The sequence below is a fragment of the Aethalodelphis obliquidens genome, unplaced genomic scaffold (assembly GCF_003676395.1).
Source record: "Aethalodelphis obliquidens isolate GAN/ISIS:26980383/991018 unplaced genomic scaffold, ASM367639v1 scaffold28, whole genome shotgun sequence".
NCBI classification, from domain to species: domain Eukaryota; kingdom Metazoa; phylum Chordata; class Mammalia; order Artiodactyla; family Delphinidae; genus Aethalodelphis; species Aethalodelphis obliquidens.
The window spans coordinates 21,221,558-21,241,129 of record NW_020837972.1 but is presented as its reverse complement, the minus strand read 5'-3'; the positions used below and the strand labels follow the sequence as shown (position 1 = coordinate 21,241,129).

At 48.0% G+C, this 19,572-nt stretch overlaps 1 protein-coding gene across 4 annotated transcripts in view; it reads right to left on the bottom strand.

Annotated features, from left to right (window-relative positions):
* The window catches only part of GLT1D1 (glycosyltransferase 1 domain containing 1), a 155,347-nt gene that overhangs the window by 49,910 nt on the left and 85,865 nt on the right, over positions 1 to 19,572 (bottom strand). For 2 of the 4 annotated variants that reach the window (XM_027125137.1, XM_027125139.1), the window contains one exon: positions 5,643 to 6,681. The exons of 1 other annotated variant lie outside the window; for it this stretch is intronic. In XM_027125137.1, the coding sequence (XP_026980938.1) occupies positions 6,520 to 6,681 (162 nt within the window). In that variant the 3' untranslated portion in view covers positions 5,643 to 6,519. Of the gene's footprint in view, positions 1 to 5,642; positions 6,682 to 16,925; positions 17,929 to 19,572 lie in introns of those variants that run through there. One more of the 4 variants, XM_027125138.1, reaches the window with a different exon arrangement.

The following is a 19,572-nucleotide window of genomic DNA, read 5'->3' as shown; positions in this document are numbered from 1 at the left end:
AAAAAAAAAAAAAAAAAAAAAAAAAAATAGATTGTGGCCAGATAAAGATGAAGTTATTTTTTAAAATTCCCCTGCCACACACACACACACACACAACCTTTTTCTGTATTCATTTTTTACCAGAAGTTCCTTTAGAGTCTAATAAAATTCTCTTAGAAATTAGCTGTAGCGCCTTGGTTGCGGTTTTCATTCCAACTTTTGGGGTGTAACTGCCCTGTGGGTCATGTTCTCACTGACTTTTGATCCTGACCCCTTCCTGAGGGTTGGCTCCACGCTCGCTGACTGCTTGTAGCAGGCCTCCATCCATGTCCGTGGGAACAGTTAAGCCCACTAGGAAGAGACCCCCCATGAGGGTAAAGAGTGTTCACTGCTGTATCTACACCAGGGAGCAGTGCCTGCCTCAACTACTGCAAGAAATACTGGTGAAAGCCATGGAAGCAACCTGAGTGACCGTCCACAGATGAATGGATAAAGAAGAGTGGTACATGTATACGACGGAATACTACTCAGCCGTAAGAAAGAATGAAATTTTGTCATTTGCAGCTACATGGATGGACTTGGAGGGCATTATGCTAAGTGAAATAAGTCAGACAGAGACAAATACTATACGATATCACTTATATGTGGACTCTAAAACATACAACAACCTAGTGCATGTAACGAAAAGAAGCAGACTCACAGATAAAGAGAACAAACTAGTGGGTACCAGTGGGGAGAGGGAAGGGGGAGGGGCAACATAGGGGTAGGAGATGAAGAGGTGCAAACTACTAGGTATGAGATAAGCTATGAGGATATATTGTGCAGCACAGGGAATACAGGCAATATTTTATAATAACTATAAATGGAGGATAACCTTTAAAAACTGTGAATCACTCTATTGTACACCTATAACTTATATAATATTGTACATTAACTATACTTCAATGGGGCGAAAAAAGAAATACTGGCTGAATGAATGGATGAATGGTTAGATAGATGCCATGAAAAGGGAATGGAACAGACCTCCCTGGGAAACAGGGAGTGCTTCTAGGGATTCAGTTCTATATATAAAATGAGAACCGTCTCATAACCAGACATTCAGAGGGTGACGTTCTTCAACCTCCCTCCCCGGTTCTAACACTTGCCTGTGCCCGTGACGTAATGGGCAGGGCTGTAAATACACAACCGAATATGCCAGACTTGTGGGGAGTCTTTGCAGATAATTCTGACCGTGCAAAATTTTTGTTCTAAACACTGAACCGAAACACGATGCACGTTGGAACTTCATAACATCTTGTGTTTTTCTTTTTCATATAAATTTATTTATTTTTATCAATTACAATTTATTTATTTATTTTTTGGCTGCACCACGCGGCATGCAGGATCTTAGTTCCCAGCCAGAGTTGGAACCCGGGCCACAGCAGTGAAAGCACAGAGTCCTAACCACCGGACTGCCAGGGAAGTCCCAGCATCTTGTTTTTCAATGCAAATTCTTGCTTTGTTTCAGTCAAACTCTGGCTCATGGATCATTTCCGAAACGATTTCTACAGTATTTCCCAAGACCTTCCGACATGAGCAGCAGTGTGCTTAATCATTCAGGGTAACCGGAGGAACACCCGGTGGAAAGACCAGGATTATGTAGATGGAGTCAGTACACTTCATTTTATTGTGTCTTCCAGGGCTGTGTTTCACCTAACACAGAGAAACATTGTAGGAGATTTAGATGGGAGCCTGTGCACTCTTAGACTCTTGAATTTTTAATTGACGAGCTGCAGGGGTTGGGGTAATAATGGATACGTGGCCCTGGCTGAGGGCTTGCATACAAATGGGATCTTGGGGAGAAAGAGGTGGGCTGTGTTGGGATGGCCTTCAAGGCTTAATGAAAACCTTGTGGAAGGCCCTTTTCTTGGCATTAAAAGGTCTTCAGTGATTAGTAAAAGGTAGAATGGCTGTAACGACTACAGAATCTAAAACCAGTTTTTCACAGTGGCTACTGCACTGCGAGCTGTTCAAATAGACATTCTCTCCTTCTCTCTCTCCCTCCCTCCCTCCCTCCCTCCCTCTCTCTCTCTCCCTCCCTCCCTCCCTCCCTCCCTCCCTCTCTCTCTCTCTCTCTCTTTTTTTTTTTTTTATACTTTAAATATTTCACTCCAATCTCGTTTGCATGGTTCCGTAACAGAAGTCAGATATAATCCTTATACTTTTTCCTCTTTAAGTGAAGTGGGTTTTGTTACCTCTGACTTCTTTCAGGAATTTTCTTTATCTTTGACCTTCTGTAGTTTGAATATGATAACCCTAGGTGTATATTTTTCTGGCATTTACCCTGCTTGGTGATCTCTGAGTTTCCTGAAACTGTGGTTTGGTGTCTGACATTGATCTTGAGAACTCTCAGTCATTATTGTTTTCAAATATTTCTTCTGCTTCCTTCTCTCTTTCTTTTCCTTCTGGTGTTCTCATTATGCACACTATACTTTTTGAAACTGTCCCATAGTTCTAGGATGGTCTGCTTTGGTCTTTCATCCCCTTCTCTTTTATTAATAGACCCTTGTTTTTTAACTAGGCACATGGCTGCTGAGAGAAAAGCCTGCAGTCTAAGCTTCCCTTGCAACTGGGTGTGGGCATGGTCAGAAACAGGAATTGTCCTGAAAGGGAGGAAGTAAATCTTTGCTCCTGCCTTGCATCTTCCTTCAGTCTGGAATTCAGGCATGGTGGCGGAGCCAGGGCAGCCACCTTATGCCATGAGGTAGAGATGGCCACATACTGAGGACGGAGGGGTCTGAGTCCCTGACCCCGGGAAACACCATCTGTGCTTTGTTAATCTCTTTACTTGACAGAAGAAGATGTCTTCATCTTCTGCTTCAGCCACCGTTGTTTTGGATTTTCTGTCAGCCGTACCCAAGTGTTAATCCTAATTAATACCCTCCCATCCAGTGTCGAGTTGGCCCCTCTTAATGACTGTTCCATGTTCAAAGTGTTTAAATGCCAACACAATGTAAATCAAGTAAAAAGTAAAATCGCAAACCTTGCAGAAAATGCAGGATTTCCCTGAAATTGATGAAAAGGATTTTGGAGAATTACTTGAAATCCAGGCAAATGAGGCTCTGACAGGACGGAACCAGATAACGAGTGACTGTAAGTAAGCATGATGACAGGGCAGACCCTGCAAAAGAAAACTTCAATATCAAAGGAAGAAGAGAAGCTCTGGGGAATATTGATGAAACCCCTGTGGATGGTTTTGTTTACTTGTTGGTGCGAAGTATTTCTTGGCCCTGCGCTTCGAGTTTCAATTCTACCTGCAGAAATAAATCTTAGTAAACATGAGACCAATGTAACCTATCTTCTTAATGCTGGGATTCATTTCTGAATACAGAGTCACAATCCAACTTTTTCTTTGATGGTCCTTCTTTTCTATGAAATTCTGGTCCGTATTCAAGAGGGGGGTTTCCAGTCAGTAGCGGTGCATGGTGGCTGCACGTCGGATCAGGGAAGCTTTAGGTCTGGGTACCTCCGACCCCAAGACTCTGATGTAATTGGTCTGAGATGCAGCCCGAGCATCGGGAGTTTTAAAAGCCGAGGCTGGGAACTGCTGCTTTACTAAGTGGCCTCCCTGGTGAGGGTTGGCTCTGGGTGGGGAGGACTTCCTGTGTGTCATTCCACATCAGTCCCCGGACTCTCCAAGGGGAGATTGGGTCAGAAAGGGGAAGGGAGGCTGGGGCATGGGGAGAGCCAAGTGAAAAAGGGAGGGAAGGAGGAAGAAGACAAGAGCTAGCTTTCAGCATCTCATGAGGGCTGCAGTAAACGAACTGCAAGGTCAAGTACCAGGCAGCTTCAAGGGAAGAGTTTACGCAGCTGTGCTAACTATTGTTACCGAGGATGACACAGAAGTGCAATGAACCCTTGAAGCCACAATGCCGGCTGAGGGTGCAAACGATTCCCACATCCCATCCGTAACTGATGGTGAGACCAGCTAGCAGCACATTCTAGGTCTGCTGGCTGCGCCAGGCATCAGGCTGGACCGCCTGTTCCCACGTGCACGGAGAGCCTGCTTTTGGAAACCTGAAGATACCCGATAAACCTTTCCGATCAAAACGATGCTGTTGTGTTTAACTTCGCTGTAGGAGTGTGGGGAAAGCGTGAGGAGGGTTCTTCCGGCAGAAGCCGTAAGCCAGGTGTGAACACTGCCTCTTTGCTGGATGACACCATGCTATATGAAATGCATCTTCCCTCCACGTGTGAAGGTTATAGTATCTTAGTTCTATCTGGAAATGGATTGTTGCCATCCTCCACACCTGTACCTCAGCAAATTGGACACTATACACAAAATGTTTAAACATAAAGTTGACTGAGTATGAAACTGAGAGCATCTAGAACATTTATAAGAAAAGCATTTTTTTTTTTACGTCTATACTTTGGTATTAAAATAGCAATTGCATTTTATTTATTTATTTATTTATTTATTTATTTTGCGGTACGCGGGCCCCTCACTGTTGTGGCCTCTCCCGTTGCGGAGCACAGGCTCCGGACGCGCAGGCTCAGCGGCCATGGCTCACGGGCCCAGCCGCTCCATGGCATGTGGGATCTTCCCGGACTGGGGCACGAACCTGTGTCCCCTGCATTGGCAGGCGGACTCTCAACCACCGCGCCACCAGGGAAGCTCAGCAATTGCATTTTAAACCCCTCTTAATGAGATGCTCCAGTGTATCTTCTTTTGAAGTGTGGGGACTAGAGGCTGTGGAGGGTCTGTTTCTGGCAGGACAAGGCTCACAAAAGAAACACACCGGGGCTCTTTCTCTAGAGCGGATGGTGACACTTTATTCATTTAAAACCAACACGCCCTTCCCCAAAGGGCGTGCAGCATGTGTGAGTGTCTCTATAAAGACACGAATGAACGAGGCTGAGGCTCACTGGAGCGAAGCACCTACCATGTCACTCAACCAGGACGAGAGCGGAGCTTCCCGACCACCAGCATTTTATCAACAGCAGCATCAATGGCTGGTACCCGGGACAACACGCACGCGGCCTTTCCTTAGGCTGGCATCGCTGATTCCAGACTCAGACGGAGCTGTCCACCTGGAGTTTGGACTCTGTTTCTCCCTCCCTCTCTTCGCTATGGCCACAGGGGAGCCCCGACCCTAGTGACCCTCAGATGCCAAAAAAGGGGGGACGGTGAGGGGTATTGTTAGCAGGACAGCAAATCCTGGGTGCCAGGAGCATCTTCGGGTTCCAGGTAACTGCCTTTGGGAAGGGATCCTGTTCTGAGATTGAGGCGTAGAACGACTCAGGAAGGGACATGGTACAGAATCCATAAACGTGCTGTTCTTATCCCCAAGTCATTAGAGTTTAAGATGTTCGGTCTGAGGCTTACTCTTTTAAAAACAAGATGTAGGTTTGGTCGTTCCCAAAAATAGGATGGTTGGAAAGAAAAGAGTCCAAGATGTCGTGAAGTCTGAGGCCAAGGTGATGTGGATCCCTCCTCCCCACTCCAGGGCCTGCAGGTATTGGAACAAACACTAAGGAGACGCTTCTTCTGACGGGCTCGGAGCCACCTTCATCTCCTCCTTCTGGACCGGGTTGTTTCCTCACCTCACACGAGACACGGAGCATTTCGCCCCCAGCTGTTGTCATGGAACGTCCATGAGAAAGCAGGGATTTCAAGCACAGGGTTTGGGGAACGCAGCACCGGTGCAGCCAGACGTCCTTACAGTGATGACGACACTTGGTTAAACTCTCCTCGTGATGGATAAGGTCAAGGGGACCCGAGTGCCGGTTCTGTGATGGGCTGGAGGCTGGTGACCAGATCGACACTCATCCTTGGGTCCCTGATGCTGGGTCCCTGATGCTGAACCCAAAGAGCCAGGCTCCAGTATTTTCCAGGCCATGGGCGATAATGGGCTTCGTTTCAACTGGTTTTCAACCCAAATTCAACCAGGAGGCGGGTGGAGCCTATGCGGGGAGCAGGGGTTGGCCTGCTTATTTAGAGCACTCCCCGCTCTTTCAGTTACATGACTGATTAGGTCAACTCATGCACAGCACTGTTTCCAGTGTTTAGAGCCTGGGGGCCCAGCCGCACATCTGCCAGGGCCCCAGATTGGCTTCAGGGTCTGTACCCATTATAATCACTTTCAGTAACCCTCTCAGCCAACACGTCTGCTTTTTGCTTTTGCTCTTTGAACAGACAGTGATGGGTGACAGGTCATCAGAAGACAGGGGAGAGGGGCCTACCCTTCCCTGTGACGGCTTACAGATAAGCCCCTACTGTCCCTAGAAGTCCTAAAGCAGCTAATCAAACTCTCTCCCTGATGCCCCTTAAAACCAGTTTCCCTGCCCCCATTAGTACTGCATCTCCGTGAGGACTGATCAGGAAACACATCTGGGCTGTTACCTGGAAGCACAGAGAGGTTCTGGATGAATCGTCTTATGACAAATAAATCTACGGTTCCAATGAACCCGGCTTGATTTCGACTGGACGGCCCCTCTGCCCAGAGCCCTGCCCCTGCGTGTCTGCCCAGGGCTGAGCGTCTCGCGGAACCAGGCACGCCCTTAGTCCTCACTGCTTCCCTCCAGCATCCTGACCAGCTGCCCATAGGTGTTTCTCTCCACCTGCCACGAATGGTACATTCTCACATACTCCCTTCCGTTGGCCACGATTTGTTTTTCTAACGCCGGATCGCCCCCCAGTCTCTTTGCCAGCCGAACAAACTCCTGCAAAGAAGGGGGTGGAGGAGAAAGAGAGGTAAGTAGCTGGTGAAGGGGGGTTGCAAACGCACCCCAAAGCCCGCGTCTGCCTTTGCTCCTGGTCCGTCCTTTGCCCGCCTACCGTATTCTGGAGGAAAGGGCCTTCCGGAAGGATGCGCGTTAACGCAAACATTGGGACTGAGTAAGAAATTACACACACACACGTGCGAGGGTGAACATCGTGGAAAAATACTGTCGTCATCGATTATGCTTCCCCATCTTTCTTCCCTAGATTGCTCAAAGCTACTGTTTCTCACAGTAACTGAGTCCTTACAGGGACTCCACAGTTAGAGCCACAGTTTCTTCCCTCCTTTGTATCGGCTGAGATATGAAGTCAGGTCTCACTCCAGAATCTGAGCTCCTCTATTCTAGACAACACTACCCCTGCCACGTTTGTTTTCCATTGTGTTGATCCTTTCATCTTTCCCGGGCACGGAGTGTGTCTTCAAATCGTGAACATCACCTGGTGGAGTGGAAAGGGCCAGGTTTCCACGTTCAGATCTGGGTTCAAATCCTTCTTCGACACATAACTTAGCTGTGTGGCTTTGGGCAAGCTAGTTAACCTCTCTGAACCCTACAGTGATCATCTCCAAAGGGGCAGTGGGCACTGGATGGGTAAGCCCCGCCCTGCCCCACACTCCCCAGACTCCACTCCCAGACTCCTTCACTCACTCCATGGGTGAAGGAGGGGAGAGGGGATTTAACCGGCCTGGATTTTTCTACACTTTCCTTCTGTTGCTTCAGAGGGAGGAACTGTGCTTTGCTCTATGTTTATTGACGCTTGCAGACGCTGATGCAATGAAAAAGTGGCCACTTTTTAATATCAAAGCCCTTCATAATTGGAAAGAACTAGAATTCTTTTGACTGCTAAAGAGTATTCAGAGCGGGGAGGGGAGCACGCATTATTTATTATGTTTGCACATAAGTCAAAGCAGGGCTCACCAGCCAGGAGGCCTGCATTTAAATTCACACCCTACCCTTCACGGGAGCGACGCTGGGTGCGTTTCGTCACCTCTCTGAACCTCGGTCTCTTCATCTTTAAATTAGGAATAATTACAGTACCTGCTTTATAGCGTGTGGACAGGATTCAATGAGTTAATACACAGAACTCAGGGCAGCGCCTAGCCCAGACTTAGCTATCGTTATTATTGTGATTCCCCAACCCGTGTAAATTCCAATAAGTCAACAGTGCCTAAGATTAATACACAGTGCTTTGCGCCATTTACAAGGAACGTCCACGTATTCTCAAAATTATCGTTAATTAAACGTTGGATGATTTTTATAGCTAGCAATATAAAAAGCAATAATTATGATAGAGTGGAATTATATTTTTATGTAGTATATATACACTTTATGGTAAATTGGTGTTCTTTTTATAATAAAAATGTAACATTTGTTCCCATCTCATAGGAGAACAATGTTCTTATTAAAATTATTCGAGAGGCTTATAGCTTTGGTACATTATTTTATGATGCTGGTCATGTCTTTGATTTATCTGATGCAGACACTTTGGCTAAAACCCAACCCCCTGCTTATGATTTCTATAGAATATATGACCATTTTATAACGGAATCCTGAACGAGAGCTTCTAGGAATAGGATGTGATAAAGAGCATTTTTTTTTTCCTCTCTGCATGGAAGACTGAACAAAGAACTCTGACTTAAACAAAACAAGAGAGAGTTGGGTAAGGAGTGGGAAACATCTTGGCCGTTGGCATAAAACCCTGGCTGGGTGGCTGAAAGAAAAGAAAGAGAAGGAAAGAAAAATCTCACTCTTGAATTGTAACAGTCACTCCCTGAGGCCCTGGGATTATTTTCTTCTGGGCTAAAACAGCTTCTCCGCGACAACTAAGGCGGTACTCTGAACACACGCGTGCGGACAATGAGAAAAGCCCGTTGACACGGACTGTCATTTACTGTGTGCAAGATGGTGGCCGCAGTCCCCCATCCTTGCATGAACGTCTCTTTGAAATAGGGCTCACCCACTCCTCCAATAAAGGGGGGAAGGAGGTCTGTTTCCCCATCTCCTGAATCTGGGCTGGCCCTGGAATTTGCTTTGACCAACAGAATAGGTCAGAAGTGATGTAGTTTGACTTCCAAACAAAGCTCCCAAAGGTCTCACAGCTCCCACTCTCGCCCTCCTGGAGCCTGAGGCCAGCCCATAAAGGAGCCTGAGGTAGCCTGCTGGAGGATGAATGACCACTTGGACTGAGATGCCCAGCAACCACCCGTACCAGCGACCGGACACTCACCCAGTGGACCAAAGGACCACGTCATAAGAGCTGTAGCAAAACTTCCAGGAAACAAGTACAAATGCCAATTCACCATCATCCCAACCAAAGCCCAAAAGGTTTTATACAACCGTCAGCTGCAGGACGCGCCAGAACACCCATCAGATCTGATCACCAAGTCTTGACTGGGGGAGGGGAGGATTCATCATTTATGTGACTTAATGATCTATTCTTGAAAATTATTCATGATGATAAGTTATGAGGCCTTAAAGGGTACACACACGAAAACAAAAGAAAATAGAAACCAAGTACTGGGATTCCACATCTTAAGAGAGTTTAAAAACAGATGTAGGCACTGCCCTAGATCAGAGTTGGAAACTCAAGTGCCCAACGGCTCCCGGCGGGGAAGGCCCGCAGCGCCAAACCCGGGCTGCCTCAGTGAGCAGGGACCTCCACTTGTTCCCACGTTTGCTGTGTTTTTCAAGAGAAGTCGAAATTCGGCATATTTTTGTAAAAGCACTCCATGCTAAATACCAACAACGAATTCAAAATTTTAAGTAAACAGCAAACTAAACAAAACATGTGTGCAGACCAGACCCACCCCAGGACCACAGGTATGTAAACACTGGCTTAAGTTACAGATTTCTAAAGTTAAAAAAAAAATCGGCCTTCCCTGGTGGCGCAGTGGTTGAGAGTCCGCCTGCCGATGCGGGGGATGTGGGTTCGTGCCCCGGTCCGGGAAGATCCCACATGCCGCGGAGCGGCTGGGCCCGTGAGCCATGGCCGCTGAGCCTGCGCGTCCGGAGCCTGTGCTCCGCAACGGGAGAGGCTACAACAGTGAGAGGCCCACGTACTGCAAAAAACAAAACAAAACAAAACAAAAAAATCATGTAAAACACCATGGTTTGTTTTCATAATTATTCAATTAGCAGTTGACTGTTTTCAGAGTTTTCTTCCTTACTGAGTAGTCCCTGCTGGTGGAGAAAACTCACTGAGAAATACGTCAGGCAGAGGGAGAGAGACAAATACTGTATGTTATCACTTATAGGTGGAATCTAAAAAATACAACAAAGGAATGAATATAACAAAACAGAAAGAGACTTATGGCTACAGAGACCAAAGCAGCGGTTACCAGTGGGAGAGGGGAGGAGGGAGGGGCAAGATAGGGGTATAAGTACAAGCAGGTACAAACTATTATGTATAACATAAGTTACAAGGATATATTATACAGCACAGGAAATACTGCCAATATTTTACAGTAATTTTAAATAGAGTATAATGTATAAAAATACTGAATCACTATGCTGTACACCTGAGACTAATATAATATTGTAAATCAACTATATTTCAATTAAAAATTTTTTTCTCACTAAATCCTATTGACCTGCCTTGTCGCCCCAAGGTGCCAGCCAGATGCAGGGTGTGAGAAGCAGTGTCAGTTTTACAGGATGGATGTTTAGACCCCTGGTGGGATCCTTCTCATAACCGTGTCAGCTGAAAGCCACGGGGCAGGGGGGAGCCCCTCAACGAGAAACAAACGTCTCATGCAGAGAGAACACGGGAGCTGGCAGACTGAACATGGCATGGTTTGAAAGAGCATTGCATTCCGACCACCTTCTGTAAGGGATACACACGTATTCTTCCAGGAGAAGCGAAAGTCAGTGGCATAAAAACTCTGGATTTCAGGCTCGGAAGATACGTTCAATTAGACAACCCCGAAGCTGCTTCTCCAGAGGCTTCCAATACGACAGCTCACTGATGGGGGGTGTTGACAAGGAGGTTTCTGAAGACCGACAGATGTGCTGTCGTTTCGATCGTGGATTGTGGGTTTCCTCGGAACCCTGGAGTTAATTAAGGTTTAGTCTGTGCCTCTGGTCCTCAAACTTCGCTTTAAGATTCTGATTGGGTAGGTCAGGGGCGAGGTGCAGGAATGGTGTCTTAGTCTGTCTGAGCTGCTATAACAAAATACCACAGACAGGGGGTGGCTTATACACAGCGGACGGTTCTGGACGTTGGAAGTCCAAGATCAAGGCGCTGGAAGACTCGGCGTCTGGTGAGGACCCGCTTCCTGGTTCAGAGATGGCTGTCTTTTCACTATAATCCCACATGGCAGAAGGAACGAGGGATCTTTGTGGGGTCCCTTTTATTAGAGCTCTAGTGCCATTCGTGAGGGTTCCACCTTCATGGCCTAATGGACTCTCGGAGGCCCCACTTCCTAATACCATCACAGGAGAGGTTCGAATTTCAACACGTGAATTTGGGGGTGAGTGTGTGGAGGCACAAACATTCAGTCCATGACACATGCGTGTTTTCTAACAGTTCCCCCCAAGGTGATTCTGGAGAGTCAGACTATGAAAAACGCTAGTCTAAGACGGACAACTGTGCCTACCCTATTTTACACAAGTTATTTGGCCACAGAATAGATTCATCTTGGACTTCCCTGGTGGCGCAGCGATTAAGAATCCGCCTGCCAATGCCGGGGACACGGGTTCGATCCCTGGTCCGGGAAGATCCCACATGCCGCGGAGCAACGAAGCCCGTGCGCCACAACTACTGAGCCTGCGCTCTAGAGTCCACGAGCCACAACTACTGAGACCATGAGCCACAACTACTGAGTCCGCCTGCCACAACTACTGAAGCCCACGTGCCTAGAGCCCGTGCTCCACGACAAGAGAATCCACTGCAACGGTGCCCGGGCACTGTGACGAAGAGCAGCCCCTGCTCACCGCAACTAGAGAAAGCCTGCACACAGCAACGAAGACCCAACACAGCCAAAAATAAATAAATAAATAAATTTATATATATAAAAAAAGGATAGATTCATCTCATTGACAACTGTAAGTTGCGAGAATCACACTTCAAGACCCATCTGGAAGTGACATGCGCGCATCTGTCTTGTTTTTCTTACACAAAACAGCATTCGCTGGTGTAGTGTTAAGCTTTACCCAAATGCCATCGTTCACAATGATGTATATGTACACGTGGCCACATAATAATTCCGTGAGCTGTTCTCTCGATGACTCCTGCTGTTGGGTAAAGTGGGGACCACTTGTAAGAACGTGCAAATAGCCTTGGAATTATTCAGCATAAACCTTCAGTCTATTTTTTTTTTTTTGACCACACCACATGGCTTGTGGGATTTTAGTTCCCTGACCAGGGAATTGAACCCAGGCCCTCGAGAATGACAGCATGGAGTCCTAACCACTGGACCATCAGGGAATTCCCAGTCTTTTTTTTTTTTTAATTGAATTATAGTTGATTTACAATGTTGTGTTAGTTTCAGGTGTACAGCAAAGTGATTCATATATATATATATTCTTTTCCATTGTGGCTTATTTCGAGATATTGAATATAGTTTCCTGTGTTATACAGCAAGACCTTGTTGTTTATCTATTTTATACATAGTGGTGTGTATCTGTTAATCCCAAACTCCTAATTTATGCCCCCTCTTCCCCTCTGGTAACCATAAGTTTGTTTTCTATGTCTGTGAGTCTGTTTCTGTGTTGTAAGTAAGTTCCTTTGTGTCGTATTATAGATTCCATATATAAGTGACATCATATGATATTTGTCTTTCTCTGTCTGACTTACTTCACTTAGTATGATCATCTCTAGGTCCATCCATGTTGCTGCAAATGGCATTACTTCATCCTTTTTTATGGCTGAGTAATATTCCAGTGTGTGTGTGTGTGTGTGTGTGTACCACATCTTCTTTATCCATTCATCTGTTGATGGACATTTAGGTTGTTTCCATGTCCTGGCTACTGTAAATAGTGCTGCTATGAACACTGGGTGCATGTATCTTTTCAAATTATCATTTTCTCTGGATATACGCCCAGGGTGGGACTGCTGGATCGTACGGCAACTCTATTTTCAGTTTTTCAAGGAAGCGCCATACTGTTCTCCATGGTCAGCCTATCTTTTAAACTTGCAGCAGCGATAACCGAGTTTGGGGAGTGCTGCTTGTTCCCATGACAACGTAATGGTTAGAGAGAGCAGCTGACTTTAAAACGAATATCAACAACAGCGTGAGAACCTTGGGCCGATGTGGGAGCAGAAGCCAACCTGGGTAGGTGCAGAAGCAACTTCCCGGCAGATCATCCCCATGCACACTGCCCGCCCGATGCAGAGCCAGAGAAGGTGGCAGGGGCTCGGGCCCCTGACCATGACCCGTGGCCGTCGAACGGCGGCAGCTGGGAGTCTGATCTGGCTCCTTCCCACCTGTCCCTTCCGAGACTGGCGGCTGCAGAGTCTGGCTAGGCGTCCCGTTCACTCACACTGCAAGCTCAGGCCCTTTAACAGGACAATTCCTGAGCTCGCGTCTAACAAGCCCGCTCACAGCCAGGCCCCAAACCCAGTGATACCCAGGAGTGGTGGGGCAGAGCCCTGGAGGCTCTGGCCTGTGATCTAGACCACTGTTCTCGCGTGGCCCGTGAGAGGTAGCGGTAGCGAACGACCGTGGGCCACTTGGTGAGAAAGCGAACTGCCTTTCAGTTCTCTTCCGTCCCTGGCTGAGTCAAGCAGAAAGCCTCGGTGAGGTGCCAACCTGTTCTCTACCTTCTCAACGGTGACGCCTGGTCTCTGGCCAAGAGCCTCCCACAGGGGCCAGAACTGGTCAGAATTTACAACAACAGTCAACAGTTAGCAAGAGCTTATACCCAGGTAACAACCAGTCATGTTTCAGAATCCAGGATTTGGGGTTTTTAATAAAATGGTCTCCGTGCCCTTTTAGTAACATACGCCCTCCAGGGGTCTAACGCAGCGCCCCATAAACAACACACCGGAACTTCCAAATCAAACTTAAGAACCGTCCCACCAAGCAGGCTAAACAAAGCCACGAATAACTTCACATCAGCTCAGCTACGAGTTTGCTGCCAAGTGAGTTTTGGCACCCAACTTACTAAAAATAAAACTGTTTTTCAAGTGCTTTTTGGATTTTGGAATTGCAGAAAAGGGACGAGGACTCTGTGCTATCACTATGACTCTTTTCACAGAGACAGAAACAGGGGCACAGAGAGGTCCAGGAACCTGCCCGAGGTAGCACAGCAGTAAGTGGCAGAAATGGGAATTAAACTCAGACAGTGCAGCCCCAGAGTCGAGGTCCTTTTCCACCAGGCCTGGCTGCTTCACGGGAGGATGGAGCAAACCTACAAAGCTACCGCACAGGTCCATGAGATTTGGGAACTACTGATTAAACTAAAAGCAAGGATAGTGAATATTCTCTGTGTCTCCCACTCTCTTGCTTCCCAGATTCCGACCAGAGCGTCATTTCAATACACGAGCTGGCAGAAAATTGCTCACGCCCCCCTGGCTGGTTCGGAGGCAGGGAAGAGGAGACTGTCAGGAAGGAAAGGGAAGAAAGTGAGGAAAGGCTTCGAAGAGAAGAGGTGGACCCGGGAGATGGCTCTGGTGGGCACGCTGCCAGCGGCAGAAAGTCAGAGGGAAAGAGCAAAACCCAGAAGAAATGTGCAAGGAAATCTGCAATTAAGTCATCCTGGTCGTACTCGGGGGAGATGGCATGAGCATGACACCAACTGGCAGTGTCACCCAAGGAATGCTGACTTCAGCGAGGCTGTGGAAAGAACCATCCAGGGAGGGAGTCCGGGCCGAGTTCAGAGGCCGAGGCTGTCCTCTGCTACTTTGCAAAGAAAACAGGAAAAGAAAGCAGTTCAACGACACCTGGGTGGCACGCGGTATAGATTCACATCAAACTAAAATAACCAAAGGTGTTTGGTTACTACCCAAGAAAGATTATCCGTTTAATGCCCTGGGGTAAGTACCTCTCCTGATAGTTGCGGGGCACCCATTTGTGCCAGGACCACCACGAGGGGCCACGTGAGTAAGCCAGCATGACCACCAACCTGGGGGGCATTCATTCATTCGGGTGGGGAGGTCATGTATGATAAAAGCAAGGGCGCGCGTGTGAACCGTGCAGAGGGTTACGAAGGAACAGCACAGGGCGGGGGTGGGGGGGATGGAGAAGATGGGGGAGGGTGACTGGGAAAGCCTCTCAAGAAAGAGACAGTGAAGCCGAGGGTGAAGGATGCTCCCGGCGGCCCGGCTGCGGGAAGAACCAGGGGTGGGCAGGGAGCAGAGGAAGAGAGGCGTGAAGCCCCGGAAGCCGAGTCGGGAGGTGTCTTTTCTCTACGGCCACAGGAAGTCACAGAGGGGTTTTGCAGCGGGGATGGATGGGACGGCATCTGCATTTTATAAAGGTCCCTTTGGCTGCTAGGAGGAGAGTGCGTGGGATGGAGCGGAGGAAGCTATTCTAAACGTCCAGACAAGACCTAGTAGTGCCTTGGAATGGGGGGAGGGTGTAAGGGTCTGGATACAGCAGTATTCTGGGGACAGAGCCCCTGAGAGGCGGGGACAGATGGAAGCAGCGTGTAGATACAGAGCCCGGGACAGTGGTGCGGGGCTGCTCGTGTGCGCACACGCCGCAGTGGTCGTGAGGCCGCGGGGAGGGGCCTGAGCTGGCTGCCGGGGTCCCGCGCCTTCTCCTACAGCATCACCCTGGCAGCTGCAGCCCCCGAGGATCCTGCACAGGCCACTCACCTGAATTCTGCCAGTGCCAAGAAGTCACCATCATCTCCTTACTCTGAATTTCAGGATCAGCTGCAAATGCACCTACAGGGCTGATTCCTGGAGCAGGCTGGGCACCGCATTTGCTGTACCGACATCTTGTCACCAGGCCCCCCGGAAGAGGAACAAACTCACAGGGTGATGGGCAGGGCACCGGCCGGCAGCGCTGGGGCTGAGGGTCCCTTTGGTGTGGTCAGGCTGGGTCAGGCAGGCCGCTCTCCTGATCGCAGGCCCCCAAACTACAATTAGTTGGTTTTCTAAATATCAAATTCTATTTCATGCCGCATAGATTGCGAAACACAGTTATTCCTCTTAAAGCATGTTGAAGGGGTATTTTTTACACGTGAACACGTTTTGCATCATGGCAATTATGGATGGTCAGAGCCTTGAAACTGAATATATTTAATAAAGTAGCTAAAAATTCTCACTTTCAAAAAAAGAAAAAAACACCGAAACCACAAGGTGCTTGTTCACACGCAGAGCGGGTGTGCACACCGGCGGGTCTGAGAGTCGCACACGTAGCCTGTGAGACACGGGCAGCCAGCAGAGGTCAGGCCAGAAAGTCAGTGCCGAGATGCAGCTCCTGCCCTGCAAAGGCGGGTGGAGAGGCCACAAGCAGAGGAAAACGGGCCTCCCGTCCTCCTATGTTAAGAGAATGTCAGACTTTGCCTGCCGGCCGGGAGTGCAAAAGCCTGGACCAGAGCCGGGAAGGGCCCTGCGCTCCATCCCTCATTGGCTCCCGGCCTGGCCTGGCCTTTCCTGAGCGGCGAGCCTCACCTGGCGGCTCCACCCTCGTCCTTCTCACCTGGCCAAGCCCGACCCTGTGCAGCACTGCTCAGCGCTGTGCCCACCCGAGGTGTCCCTCTGCCCCCACCACCTCCAGACCTCTGGGTCATTCTGACCCCAGGGACCAGCCACAGGCAGAGAAGCGAAGCAGGGCTGGGCCTTAGAAAGAGGTCCGTTCTCCCCAAGAAGTCGGACAAAATGGTGAGCAGAATCCCCTTAGAGGATGGTCCCATGGAAGAGTGTCCCCTCTCTGCCCAGGCAACAGAGGAGGGGAGGGAGGGAGAAAGAGAGAGATGGTGAGGGAGACAGAGACAGAGACAGAGGGAGAGACACAGACACCGAGAGAGACACAGATAGAGGGCGAGAGAAAGAAATAGAGGGAAAGACAGAAACAAACGGAGATAAAGAAAGAAGGAAAGATGGAGATGGGAGAGAGAGACACAGAGAGGAGGAGAGACAGGCACAGAAAACTGGGCGAGAGCCAGAGACACAGGCAGAGCCAGAGACAGAGAAAGAAGGAGAGAGAGATGCAAAGACAGAGAGAGGGAGAGTCAGAGAGTGAGAGACAGAGACAAAGGTAGAGACAGAGATATACAGAGATAGAGGGAAAAACAGAGACAGAGAAAGAAGGAAAGACAGAGACAGAGGGAGAGACAGCCACACGAGGCATCGAGCAAACACTCTCGGGGTGGCCGAGCGCCCGTCAGGCTGAGACCTCGAGTCCCAGCCCTGTCAGCTCCCGCTGAGCTTCGCAGGTACCTGCCTCACCCTCTCTGGGATCATCACGGCAACACCTGTGTGGGGTTCCCGCGAGGACCAGTAAGAGAAACGGGCAAGGTCCCTATAGTGGTGCCCGGCACACAGAGGAGGCCTGGCTGGGACCACCTGCCCCATCGCTCCCTCTCCGGGGAGCAGTGCCGCCCAGCACCCACTCTGAGCTCTGGAACTGTGGCCAGTGTGCCCGGGAACTGCATTTTAAATGATTCACCTGAATGGACTTAAACTGAAATTTTGACACTGGTGCTTGATTCAGGTATTACGAAGCTTTACACGTATACTTGCAACAGCCTGGACATGTGAGTCTACTTTTGCAGCTGCAAATGTATGGAGTCTCAATGCAAACCAAGTATTTCGATACAAATTTAATCTCCAGGCGGAGATGAGCTGGTGGGTAAAATACACGCAGGATTTCAGAGCCTCGAAAAAAAAAAGAATGTAAAGATCTCATTAAAAATTGTTTATATTGTACTGAAACCAACGGTCAGTTCTATGGGCAGGTGGGATGGGGAAAAACGTCATTTATATCGATTACATGTTGAGATGATGCAAGTTTGGACAGATGAAGCTCAATAAAATATATCATTGATAGGAATTTCATCTGTTTCTTTTTATTTTCTTTCAACGTGGCTATTAGAAAACTGTGCCTCCCCTACGTGGCTGGACGCACCCTTGATCCCTAACAAATACCAGCTATGCATCTGATCCCAGCTCTTCAAGCAGACGGTCCTTACCTAGGTCATTTGGTTCAGGTTCATGGCCGTCATCCCAGCATAATTATCAATAACACCCCTGTCACTCTCAAAGGTACCTGGTTTTTCACAATGAACAATATGGTCACCCTGTGGACAAATCCATGCAAAAAAAAATGTTGGACTGACTTCCATTTTAGTTCACATAGAGTTTGCCCAGAGTTTCCTCTGGGCTTAAATGGAAAGCCAACAAGCACTGGTCCAGCCTGCATCTGTGCTTTCACACTTCAGAGGGACTGGCTGGGGGCTTACACATCACAGTTGTGTTTTAACATCCAAGAACTCTAAATGTTTGGTTAAAAAGTTAAAAATTGTTTTAAGTACAAAATAAAAAGAAGAAAGAGAGAAATGATATTTTGCATGACGCTGGCCAGATTTCACGAGGAGAACGTCTCGCTGTACTGAGCTTGATTCCACTGCTTAAACCTAAGGGCTCAGCAGACCGTACAGCTGTCGAGCGGCAGCAAACAACTTCACCCAGCGGCACACCGTGAGCGTGATTAACTCTGCGTCCACGCAGCTTTCCTCGGAGCCCAAGGACGGCACTCCGCCCCACGTGCTTTCTGCTACTCCCCGAAGACGGGCATCATTATCTGCATCTTACGGATCAAGGAACGAGCACAGGAAGAAGAAACGTGTCCAGGATCACTCGGATTTCGAGGGGGAAAACTCGAGACCCAAGCACAGCTCTGCCCAAACAAAAGTTTGGAGGCTGATGTGTCTCCAACACGCCTTGCTTCTTCCAAACGTTAAACTGTTCATGGACCATCAAAAGTCAAAGATTTACAGTGAAACAGTCTTAATAAAAGTGTAGATCCATGCTGATGGCAAAGAACAGATGCCGGCACATAACACACATGCGCTAAATGTTAGCTGTCATCATCATCATTATCCCGAAAGTTATGACTTTCTTTATAGTTGCCTAAAAAACAAACAGAACCTCCCAGCGAAATCAGTTTGGGCCACACTTCAAAAGTCTGTCCTTGAGAGAGGAAATGGATTCACAGTTTCTATTAAATGTCAAGTGGATTTTAATTTCGAAGCTATAAAATGTAGCCATAAAATAGCTCAGCTCTTTTCTTCTTAAAAAGAAAAAGAATGGGACTGTCGCAGTAACCAAAAAAAAAAAAAAAAAAAAAATCAATGTTTAGTAGGTTTGGAAAGCTTCACTTAAATTAAGGTTTTCCGGGGCTGAGGTGTATAAAAATAGAGATTATTTTGTTCCTACCACAGCTGAATACTTTTAATCATCGTTTTGTTGAAAATCCAAAGTATGATTTTTCTGCATTCGATGTGTCTGTCTGTCTGTCTGTATCTATGTATCTATCTGTCTATGCATCTATCTACATTAACTTTATGAGGCTGACACCCTGGCATGGAAGTCCCTTCTCAAGAAGTGAAATGGAGCTTTGAATACGTATTTGAATGCACACTTGGAATAAACCTTGCAAACACTGGCAACAAACCAGTGGCTGCTTCCGTCTGCGCCCCTGAGCTAGATGACAGCAACCACGGCCACTGACTTACGGAAAATGCTCCCACTCCGTGCTAGGTCGAGTCTGCTCGTGACTATAAAACAAAGTCACGTGTGACATCCGCGTCGAGCAAGCTTTTCAAAACGTGTTAAGAAAACGCAGCCTCCCCCCAGATGCTACCCCTAGAGCGTTCTGTTCTTCTGTAACATCCTTTGTAAAAGTAACATTAAGGCGCTGGGAACAAGATAAGCCCACGCCT